Source organism: Cydia strobilella, chromosome 20 (genome assembly GCF_947568885.1).
Source record: "Cydia strobilella chromosome 20, ilCydStro3.1, whole genome shotgun sequence".
NCBI classification, from domain to species: domain Eukaryota; kingdom Metazoa; phylum Arthropoda; class Insecta; order Lepidoptera; family Tortricidae; genus Cydia; species Cydia strobilella.
Genome location: NC_086060.1, coordinates 6,478,724 through 6,491,645, shown reverse-complemented (window position 1 = coordinate 6,491,645; position 12,922 = coordinate 6,478,724). Strand labels below are relative to the sequence as shown.

General features: G+C 36.3%; 1 protein-coding gene across 1 annotated transcript; it reads left to right on the top strand.

Annotated features, from left to right (window-relative positions):
- Positions 1–399: 399 nt before the first annotated feature.
- LOC134750668 (5-hydroxytryptamine receptor 1-like) lies at positions 400–3,236 on the top strand. Its single transcript, XM_063685900.1, has 2 exons — positions 400–1,845; positions 2,295–3,236. Exons 1-2 carry the CDS (start codon positions 823–825, stop codon positions 3,027–3,029), a joined length of 1,758 nt encoding a protein of 585 aa, XP_063541970.1. The 5' UTR covers positions 400–822; the 3' UTR covers positions 3,030–3,236.
- The last annotated feature ends 9,686 nt before the right edge of the window (positions 3,237–12,922 follow it).

The following is a 12,922-nucleotide window of genomic DNA, read 5'->3' as shown; positions in this document are numbered from 1 at the left end:
ATTGTTCATTGCCTTTTACTGACACAAAGTCATTATCACGTGTTAACTGACACCATGGAAAGAGCTAGTAGTTGCTAATGATTCAATCATTATAACTAATTGCCAATCAACTGAATTGATCCAAGTATGGAAACTATTCATTAGATAGGAAATCAATTGTCATGATAACGTTATTAGGGTTACGCAGTTTTAACAGCATTTCTTACCTATATAACAATGGCGTTCGCTTTGTTAAAGAAAAAAAAACAAATCTTATATCAGCTAATAGTAAATTTACTTTATTTGGTATACTTACCTAACTTGAAACATGTTTCAAAAAAAGTTCTCATATAGAAATGGACTTACGAAACGACTACAAAACTATCCCCAAACTATAAACCCTTTCTTGGATTTACTACTCGTTGTCTATTCAAAAACTTATTCTTACCAGTGTTTTCTTTTCTTTACAGATGGAAGCTGTCTGGAGCAATCAACGGGACTAATGAAGCAATCCGCAGCCGGGATATTGGACTAGCAGCCTCTTGATCCGCTTCCAAACGCAATAAAACAACACACCCCTGCCATTTCAAACCAAACGCCAGGCGCAAGCGAAATTAACCTTTATCGCACAAACAGAAAGAAAACAAAATCGCAACCACGTCTCCCGATGGCTATACTCGGAGCGGAGCTAAACGGAGCGACATGTCAATTAACACTCGTTCTAACCCGTAATCAAATCCACCACAAAAGTAAAATACTTCTCGACATATTCCTTACTTGACTCAACGAAGATTATTTCCAATTGAAAGCGGAATAATAAAGACGATAAATCAAAACCAATGTATGGTAAAGTCAAGAAAACGAAAGCAATCGTCCTCCGAGCCAGGGACTCGTATGGCGACTCAAAGACGTAACTCCCATGGTTCACTGCCTAGCTTTATTGCTTTACCTTCGTGTATTTTTATACTAGTATCTTTAGTGCCAGCAGACGTGGCATTCGCCGCGGTAGACTTCAACGACTCTGCTCTCAACGTAGACTTAAACATCATTAGCCCGAATTCCACTTTTAATTGGACGCTTTTCGATGATAATTCAACTGTAACCAAAACTCTTCATGACAACAACAAGCACACGAAGTATTCCACGCCAGTCACGATTCTTATGGTCTCTATTTTTATGATAGTCATCTTTGGCACGATCGTTGGCAACATTCTAGTTTGCGTTGCGGTTTGTTTGGTGAGGAAACTTCGGAGACCGAGCAATTACTTGATAGTATCGCTGGCGGTGAGCGACTTGTGCGTGGCGATAATAGTCATGCCCGTCGCGATGGTTTACGATATACTCGGCACATGGCCGTTCGGTCCAGTGGTTTGCGATTTCTGGGTATCCAGTGACGTACTATCATGCGCAGCGAGTATTCTCAACCTGTGTATGATATCCGTAGACCGGTACTACGCGATCACGAAACCTCTAGAATACGGTGTGAAACGAACACCAAGAAGAATGTTGTTTTGTGTTTTTATAGTCTGGATGGGAGCTGCATTCATATCGCTCCCGCCCGTTTTAATACTTGGTAATGAGAAGACTGATACATCATGCTCTGTGTCACAAAACCAGGGATACCAGATATATGCGACGTTTGGTTCGTTTTATTTGCCATTATCCGTGATGATAGTCGTCTACTACAAGATATTTAGAGCGGCGAGGAAAATCGTAAAGGACGAGAAACGCGCTCAGTCGCATTTGGAGTCGCACTGCTACCTAGAAATCAATGTGAAGAATGGTGGGGCCGCTGAAGCGAAGTTGTTGGGCAGTCAGCCAGTCCCACCGGCGGCCAGAGGTTCGACGGCCAGCACAAACACTACAGTGAGTATATTTGTTATGCATAAACAAACTCATGACCTAGTTATGACGCGCCGGTCGAAGATTGATTGATGTCCAATCAAATTATAATAGGTAAGCGATGAAAACAACATTAACGCCGATTGTGGAAAAAGGCGGACACAATTTCTAGTAGATACTTAAAAGCTTTTTAGGAGATTATACCAAGAACAGGTTTATTCACACAGTAAAATAATATTGTGAAATAGTGGTTTTGCGCCATAATTTAAAAGATAATTTGACTAATATTTACCTACTTGGATAGACTAAGCTTCCTAAATATAATTGCTTCATTTATTTGTAACAATTTTAATCTGTCAAGGTAATTCCGTCATCCCCGAAGCTGATTAATTGTAGGGTTTCAAAATTACCTTAAGAAATTATAAATTTATTTACTTAAAATATAAATTAATGGTTTCTTTATTTTGTTACAGTGTAGCGTAGACAAAACAGAAAGCAGCATAGGGCGGTGTTTTAGTGGGCAACGCAAGTCCAATGAATCCCAGTGTCCTATGCTTCAGCAGCCTAAAACTCCTACGAGGCCTATTCACACCATCAACAGATCGACTCAGATGGTTCACACACCAGAAATAAAGCTACCAATCAGGGACAATAGACGAAGGCCATCTTTAGAGAACAAGTCAGCTTCGAACCGGATTCGCTCTTCGCTATCGACGTTTGCTCATAAGAGTCATATAGCTAAAGACCTACTGCATCCATCTCAGTCGCCGCATCAAAAGAAATTACGATTCCAACTGGCTAAGGAGCGGAAAGCGTCCACAACTCTCGGAATAATTATGTCAGCATTTGTTATTTGCTGGCTGCCTTTCTTTGTGCTAGCTCTTATAAGACCTTTTGTCGAGGAAGGGACAATACCCGACGCAGTGAGCGGACTCTTCTTGTGGCTAGGTTATATCAACAGTTTGCTTAATCCTATAATTTACGCGACGCTGAACCGTGATTTTAGGAAACCGTTCCAAGAGATTCTGTTTTTCCGGTGTTCTAACTTGAATCACATGATGAGGGAGGAGTTTTACCATAGTCAGTACGGGGACCCTGACCACCATTATTGCGTGAACACTACGAAAGTTCAAAACTACGATGAAGGAGTAGAAATCGTGTCAACGGCCGACCGCGAGGAGACGCGAGCGTCGGAAAGCTTTCTATGATTGTCAATGCCCGAGGTCGACACAACAGACCTAGATACTGTGATCTAATTAAGACTTTTATGATAATAAAATAAGCCTACAAATAAGCCGAGGTCTAACGGTTTGTTATTTTGTTTTAAGACAGAAACGTCTGCTGACAGAGATGTGAATCTTAATTTAAACGTAAATTGGAAGATTGTTTAGGGCAAATTTAAATAAAATTATGTTTTAATCTACACAAATCCTTGTAATAATTGGCAGGGGCCAATGACATCCCGATATTTGGGCACTGGGTGAAATCTCACGCGCCACATGCCCATTATGAAAAGTGACGCACAGAATGTAACATTTAATTCGACTTATTAATTTAAATTTATTTACAATGATTTGTATCTATTTTTATTGTGTAGCAATTGAGAATGTATAGACTATTGAAAAATATTTAATTTATTTTGTTTTACTTTTATTTAAATAAAAGCTTTTTTTTAATAAGATGATTTTTGTAGTCAAGCAGTCAGTTAAAAATTAAGCAAATATTATATTTCAATTTTCGTTTAAATTAACGTCTTATCTCATATCTATTATTATGCGTGTTTTTGATTTACCTGTATGTTTTTCGCATATATTATTTATTCGTAACTTACTAGTCGTTACTGTTTGTTAGTTGTTATTTTCTAATAGTAATAATATGTTATGTAAATTGTATTATAGAATAAGAAATTGTGTTGGTACGTAAGGTTTTCATAATTTAAGGTGTTTCGGATTGACCAAAGATATTTAAAGTGAAACGATGTGTTTAAAGTTGTTGTTAATTTTGGGGTATTCATTTGTAAATACATTGGGTGGTATTTAACTTATTTACATTTAAATTAGTAGCCAAAAGTATTTTAATCCATGTGATAGTAGATATAGAAAGCTCTATTAAATCTTAAAATTGATGTATTGTTGTAAATATTCATTTCTTTATTTAAGATATACGTAGAATATTATTATTTTTGTGTATAAGATAAATATGGATGTACTATAATTTAACACGAGATATTGCTAAACTCGAGTGCAATACTCTAATACATACGCTTTAGAGACGGTTGCTTCTGAGATAATTGTAAACTCAATTAATTATTTTCTCGCTTTTTACGGCCCATTTCTTGACCGGTATTAGACTAAAATTATTATTAAAGTTCTCATAAGAACCCTATGCGATTTGACAATTTGTTGTACAATAAAAGTATGGATCAGATTGAATTCAATTGAAAAAATATTTATTTCGTAGTTTTAAGGCAAGAACAAGTTCATGTCAAAAAAAATTATGATATTTTTAAAAACAATAGGCCTTTATAAATAGTTGTATACCAGATCAACAAGTATTTCTTATTAACAGTCACAATTTTTATCTCGTAATAAAATCGGTTGTTAGGCAATTGTTTGTTAAATAGTAGAATTTTACATTGTAACCATAGAATCCATAAATGGACATCCTAAATTTAATAATAATACCTATGTAATAAAAAATTGGTACTGCCAGTATAGTAAAATGCCATTTTTCTGTACAAAAAAGTGTAGTCGTTCGTCCTAAAGCTTCTTTAGTTATCATTTATATATTTACTTATTTTATTAAACTACCACCTAAACACGTAATTACTCTGTGTTTATCAAATATAAAGATAAAAAGATAATAATGTTTGTGATAATTATTATTTCCACCAAAGCCTTTTCACCTGTAAGTATGTTTATATGCACTTGTTTTAAATTCTATATAATATTATTAATTTGGGAGATATTTAATTCAAAGATGTAAAACATAAATAGGTATTGTACATATTGTTAAAAATAAATAATATAATTTTATATAATAAGCATCATAGCACACAGGGGCACTCGTAAGAAGTCAAGTAAAATTTATAACAAAAATAGTTGTAGTTATGCAAACATTAACTCAGCAAAATCATAATATATCATTAAACGATGACAGCCGGTCTGGCCTAGTGGGTAGTAACCCTGCCTGTGAAGCCGATGGTCCTGGGTTCGAATCCCGGTAAGGGCATTTATTTGTACACAAATATTTGTTCCTGAGTCATGGGTGTTTTCTATGTACTCGTATATGTATGTATATATCTATATAAGTATGTATATCGTCGCCTAGCAACCGTAGTACAAGCTTTGCTTAGTTTGGGGCTAGGTTGATCTGTGTAAGATGTCCCCTAATATTTATATTTTATTTTAAAATCATTACAGAAAAAAAACTCCTTACGACTTTTTAACTAACGTGTGTCCCTGGTTGTTAATTTGTATAAATTAAATTATATTGTAGATGAATATAATTCGCAGATACCGTGTGGGGAAACTACGCTTGGAAAAATAATAAGTCTACAGTTCGTTCATTCGATTGATGTAATCATTGACTAATAGTGGATTTTATTTCATGTAGTTCCTTTCTTCGTGAGGCTATAAAAGTAGACCATGTGTATGCGGCTTATAATTCCTACGTGTGCGCGCAACCAATCAAAGCGCCCGATTTTACGAACACACATAAACGATGCAATGTAACTATGTGACAATAAAGGTGCGTACAGATGATCTCATTTTATAATGGTCTTTATAGATAAGTGTGCGTGTATCACACAACACTTCATATTAATGGAACTTTCTTTTCCATGTTTAAGATATTAGTAAGGAAAGTATATCCAATGATGCTCTTGACTTCTAAGAAATCAAAATGCCATGTTTTGCCATTAAATTGTTGTAACATAGAATAATTTTAATGGTATGTTTCAACTTAATGTACAATTCGCCATTCATATTGTGAGATTTTTTCCCTACCAGTGGGTACATTTTAATGTAAATAGTTGGTTATTTTTTGCAATGCGTTACTACCCACCATTTTAATTTATATTCGTTGCTAACACTAAAATGTGCGCAATATACTAATATGTAATAAGTGACTCTACATCTTGGTATCTTTACGAAAAACTTGTGAACTTTGTAGTGGAAAGATGAAACTCTAAACTTTTGGCTGTATTTTTCTTATGTAGGATCCTAAAAGCGACGAAATAAAGATAAATATGAAAATCTAGTTCGGCTTTATTTGTCTCTAAACTTACCAAAGAGTTATTGATTGTGGGACAGGCTATAGAGGTATAAAGGCTAAGAAAAATTCGTGCCCTTAGCTTGACACTCGAAATATATGGCACTGTACTGTACGTTTTTAGCTTTATATTTTATTTTTTCTCTTCTTAAGATGTCAAAATCGGGGGCAAGATATTTTCTTAGACCTTTACAAATGTTATAAATCAATAAATTTATTGTTTTTGCTACTTAAATGATTATAAGACTACATAAAATTCACCTAATGACAAAACGAATAGAAACTATCACGTTCAGATTTTCACAGTGGAGCTCGGGCACTTCACATGTGGTAAACTTATCAAAAATCTTAGGTAATTTGGTCGTCCCGGTTTGTTCATCATCATCATAATCATGTCAGCCGATAGACGTCCACTGCTGGACATAGGCCTCCCCCAAGGCTCGCCACTCCGACCGATCCTGTGGCGCTCGCATCCACCGAATTCCCGCGACCTTCACCAGGTCGTCGCTTCATCTTGTTGGAGGCCTACCGGCAGTTCGTCTTCCGGTACGTGGACGCCACTCCAGAACCTTCCGGCCCCACCGGCCATCAGTTCTGCGAGCAATGTGCCCCGCCCACTGCCACTTAAGATTCGCAATTCTGCGAGATATGTCGGTGACCCTAGTTCTACTGCGGATATCATCATTTCTCATTCTATCACGCAGAGAACGCCGGTTTGTTACTCGTACCTACTTTATTTGAACAAATGTTAAAGGACAATCTAACACAAAACAGGATTCGAACCCGGTACCTCCGGCTTCGTTGGCAGGATCACTACTAGGCAACTAAAGGCGCCCACTGATTACCAGCCCGATGGACGTTATCGGCCTGTCAGTTGTTCGGAACTGTCAAATTTGTCAAACTGACAGGCTGATATCGTCCGACGGACTGATAATAAGTGGGCCCCTTAATATAGTTCAGCAAAAGCAGCAGCAGCAGCATAAGGTAACTTCTTTGCATATTTTCCTCCGACCACGTATAACGTGTTTATGGCAACGTTAATTCAATTTTCTCGGGCACCCGTGCCCTCAAAGCAGAGCGCCCAAGTTTTAAAATATATAAGAAAATGTAGGTATGTGTTTTCCTACTCACATAAACGCCAAGTTATTAATAACTTTGAGTTAGTAGACTAACAGCGCTAAGTTTGCATGAATGTATGACTGTACGCGATGCACTAAAAGAAATGTAATCAACATATTTCATTACCTAACTACTTACACAAAAGTTGTTGAGACTTGTGAACTAGGTATTATGTGTTAACCTGCTAACAGCAGCAGCAGCAGGTGTTTGTTCGTAACAACAAAATCGGTTTAGAATATTGATCAATAGGTTATCTTTATTACTTAAGTTCAGTTATTTATATAAATTAATATTTTTTCTACCGTATCACTTCTAAGGGAAATAACGGAATTAATACGTGTTTTATTTGTTTGGAACTTACATTAAAAATTACAAAAAAAATATAGATGTACCTGGGTAGGTACTCATTTGGAACTTATTTATGTCCGTAGCTTAAAATGTTGTAGTACCTTTATTTTCCGACATCGATTACATATTTAGTAGTTGAAGTACCTGTGTAAGTACAATCTCCATCAGATATACCCGAGCGGCCAAGGTACTCACAAATATCTCAACACTTATCTATTTTCAAGGCGCTAGAGAGTGTGTTCAGATATTTTTGAGCACCTCAGTCGCTCCGATATATTTGATGCAGCGTCGTGAATCCTACTACGACGCAATAAATTACGTCGTGCAAGTAGGAAAAAAGCTTTCGATTCTCATCATACGGTCAGCAGCGGTGCAGTCGCCATCAAATATATCGGAGCGGCCGAGGTGCTCAAAAATATCTGAACACGCACTCTAGCGCCTTGCTAATAGAGTCGTGTTCAGATATTTGTGAGCACCTTGGCCGCATAGATACCTGATGGCGACTGTACCTGAACACTGTTGTTAAGAGAAATGGAGCGTATATTGTGTACCTAGGTCCTTATCAACATCCATTGCTAGTGCAGGATGTACCTTTTTTCGACGATATTTCATAAACGCTACTTATTCCCTAACATCTGAGCTGAAAATAAATGTTAGTTTATTTAATTGTAAAAGGCCTTTAAATCCCAGGCGAGCTCGTTTCTCCATACAAACGTAGTTACGCTCTCATTTTAAAACGACTAACTAGATGGCTCTGAAACTTTGTACTTACAGTAGGATAAGGTATATCTAGGTCTGTAATTAGTTAATATAGGTTCAGATACAATAGTTAAAATATACAGCGAATTTAAGTTTTACATACAAAACTTGTTTTTGCTCTATTTCGTTTGTTTTATATACTAGAGCTACATCGACTAATTACAGACCTAGACATACTTCATGTCATTGTATATACAAAGTTTCATTACAATCCAACACGTAGTTTTAAAATGAGAATGAAACCCCGTTTGTATGGGATGGTGAAATTCGGACGAGCTTGCCGGTGTTGGCAACCCTGAGCGCGTGCCAAGATTTTACCTGCTGCGCGGCCGGCCAGGTGGTGATGGCGACCTCCTTTTTCTTGATTTAGACTTCGGCTTCGAAACGTGGCTATTATTTAATGCATTTTGATTTATTGTACATTTATTTTTAATTAAAAAATATAACGGATATTGAACTAGTTTTCTTGAGTTAATTACACTATTGCTTACGCCGGGGATTCTTAATTCACGGTTCCTAGTATGTTTTATGTATAAAGAACATCGCGTGAGCGCTAATAATTTTGAGCCGCGCTTTCATCGCACCGTTTATCGTTGTCACTGGCATTGACCTTCGTCTAAAATAACGCCCAAACGGCCGATCGCGTGGTACTGGTGAATTAAAAATCCTAACAGTTAATTTAATATCCATAAATAATATACAGATAATAAGTACATAGGGTAGACCGAGGCGAATCCGACCACAGGGTGAATTGGTTAAGACGGAAAATCTGTTGGTATTTAAAATATTTCTTATGACACTAAGAGACGTATCATTTTAATGTGCTCATATCAATGCAATATTTCGAATATCATCGGATATCTCATGTTGATCCTATTCGCCCTGTGATCCAATTCACCTCGGTCTACCCTACATGTCTTTTTTTGTTATTTCAGAATAAAATAGTAGTAAGTGAACTATTGCGTGCCTATTATATTATGGGTACACTACATAATTCCGATAAACGTTATGCCGAATTTCAGAATACCTAATTTTATTATTCCTATTTTTAAATGCTCGACCTATCAAAATTCCGACTGTCGTAATTACGAATGATGAAAATCACGAAGATTTATATTTCCAAAAAGCCGAAAAGCCGAATTTTGTAAATTCCGAACCACATAATTCCGATTATAACAATTCCGACAGTGAAAAACGCCGAATTTTACATTTACGATTTTTGAAATCACGAATTCCGAATTGCCATTATTCCGAATTTTATTCCGAATTGACGTTATTCCTATTTTAAATATCCCAAGTTTTAAATTTCCGAATAACAATATTCCGAATATATAAGTTAAAGTTCGTTTTCTTGGGGGTCGCAGTTCTAATCTAACCTAATCCATTTTTCTGGCATCAGTTCGTTTTCTTGAGGGTCGCAGTTCTAATCTAACCTAATCCACTTTTCTGGCATCAGTTCGTTTTCTTGAGGGTCGCAGTTCTAATCTAACCTAATCCACTTTTCTGGCATCAGTTCGTTTTCTTGGGGGTCGCAGTTCTAACCTAACCTAACCCACTTCTGACAACAGTTCGTTTACTTGAGGGTCACAGTTCCAACCTAACCTAACCTAACCCACTTATCTGGCAACAGTTCGTTTTCTTGGAGGTCGAATCTTCGAATCCGAATTTATTTATGCCGAATTTTTATGCCAAAAATATTTTATGCCGAATTTAAGAATGCCGAATTTAACGTGATGCGGCACGACAGGCACCCGTAATAGTTACTAAAACGTGAGTCTTCATTTGAATATCACGAATGTCATTTTTCCGACCTTACAAAAGACCGAATTTCTGAATACCGAATTACTCAAACGAAACGTGTCTTCATTTGAATATCATGAATTTCATATTTCCGACCTTACAAAAGATCGAATTTCTGAATTCCGAATTATCTTATTTCCGATCGGACAATGGTTTTTCGGAATTTAAGAATTCGGAAATACATTTTTTCGGAAAAGTGTTAAATCGGAACTTTAAGCTTTCGGTAAAATCACAATCGGATTTGAAATTTTCGGAAAAACATATTTCGGAATTATTGTGTGTTCCCTCTTAGGGGTTAACTGACAAAAAGGTAAAACTAAAAATGTAAAATGAGTCTTCTTACTACTGCAATACTCGTCAACACAAGTGAGCGCATGATCAATAAATGTATAAATATGCAATAGTATATGATTAAATATTTACAAATTCCAATGGACGAGTTACAAGCAGAACTTTGGTACGCATCAAACATTAATGGATATCCTCACCTCTGTGCGATACAGAACCTTTAAGTTTATACCAATTAGTTGCCGAACTACAAACCATAGGCCATTTCCCTTAACATAAGTCATAAGCACTTCAAATGTTTAATCAATAATATACCTTATGTTACAATGCTATAAGTAGACATTACTGTAAGATAGCTCGAGTCTAAGGACGTTTCTAGATATACGATGGGACAGCTTCAGGCGATAGTTTGAGTGTTGATGACGTAAACTTTAGTGGAAGTGGCAACTTGGGGCGACTTCCGGGGTCTAAGTGAAGATATATGATACTTGTTTACTGTGGCTATATCAGGGAAAATAACGCACTTTCTAGGTGACGTGATAACCTCAAATTGCTACGGCAAGGTCAAGCAGACGTAAATTTTACATTCTACTACTTTTTAAAGAGCACATTTCTGGGCGAAGGTCTCCGTCAAACTTGTATGAATCATGGCGCCCAAACGTGGAACTACTCCAATATAATTTAATGTTAATTTGTTACCGTCACTTCCAAAGTTCATAGGCGTTTTCGGATTGTTTTATCGTTTCACAGAAAATGATGACGTAATGTTTCACAACAGTTTAACTATGACCTCTCGTGTCCAACTTATATGAATCATGGCGCCCAAACGTGGAACTGAACCAATTAAGTTTAATGATACTTTGTTACCGCCACTTTCAAAGTTCACAGGCGTTTTATGAATTTTTTTATCGTTTCCCAGACAAAGAAGACGTAATGTTTCACAACAGTTTAACTATGACCTCTCGTGTCAAACTTGTATGAATCAGGACGCCTAAATGTGGAACTACTCCGATATAGTTTAATGTTACTTTGTTACCGTCACTTCCAAAATTCATAGGCGTTTTTGAATTTGTTTTATCGTTTCCCAGAAAACGATAACGTAATGATTCACAACAGTTAAACAATGACCTCTCGTGTCAAACTTGTATGAATCTTGGCGCGCAAACGTGGAACTGCACCAATATAGTTTTATGTTACTTAGTTTCCGTCACTTCCCAAGTTCATAGGCGTTTTTTGAACTTTATAATCGTTTCCCAGACAAAGAAGACGTAATGTTTCACAACAGTTTAACTATGACCCCTCGTGTCAAACTTAATCAGGACGCCCAAATGTGGAACTACTCCGATATAGATTAATGTTACTTTGTTACCGTCACTTCCAAAGTTCATAGGCGTTTTTGAATTTGTTTTATCGTTTCCCAGAAAATTATTACGAAATGATTCACAACAGTTTAACTATGACCTCTCGTGTTAAACTTGTATGAATCATGGCGCCCAAACGTGGAACTGAACCAATAAAGTTTAATATAACTTTGTTTCCGTCACTTCCAAAGTTCATAGGCGTTTATGGATCGTTTTATCGTTTCTCAGAAAATGATAACGTAATGATTCACAACAGTTTAACAATGACCTCTCGTGTCAAACTTGTATGAATCATGGCGCCCAAACGTGGAACTGAACTAATAAAGTTTAATACTACTTTGTTTCCGTCACTTACAAAGTTCATAAGCGTTTTTGGATTGTTTTATCGTTTCCCAGAAAATGATTAACAATGACCTCTCGTTTCAAACTTGTATGAATCATGTCGCCCAAACGTGGAACTACACCAATATAGTTTAATGTTACTTTGTTACCGTCACTTCCAAAGTTCATAGGCGTTTTTGGATTATCGATTCCCAGAAAATGATGACGTAATGTTTCACAACAGTTTTACTATGACCTCTCGTGTCCAACTTATATGAATCATGGCGCCCAAACGTGGAACTGAACCAATGAAGTTTAATGATACTTTGTTACCACTTTCATAGTTTACAGGCGTTTTATGATTTTTTTTATCGTTTCCCAGACCAAAAATACGTAATGTTTCACAACAGTTTAACTATGATCTCTTGTGTCAAACCTGTATGAATCATGGCGCACAAACGTGGAACTGAACCAAAAAAGTTTAATGTTACTTTGTTACCGTCACTTCCAAAGTTCATATGCGTTTATTTGAATTTCTTTTTTTTTTTCAGAAAACGATGTAATGTTTTAGAATAGTTGGGTCAAAATTATTTTCGTTGTCTTGTCTTTGTCACCAAAAATGTTACGATGTAGATTTTTGTATGAGATGAAATTTAGTTTTTAATTTTTCTCATGTGAAATATAATGAAATATATTCCACAGCTAGAAAGACATGCGATAGCATTCGACTTTTTTTATTTATTTGATAGAAGACGGAAATACAAGCGTGACTGAGTGGTCAGAAACAAGACAACAAAAATAATTTTGACCCAGTTAATGACCTCTCGTGACAA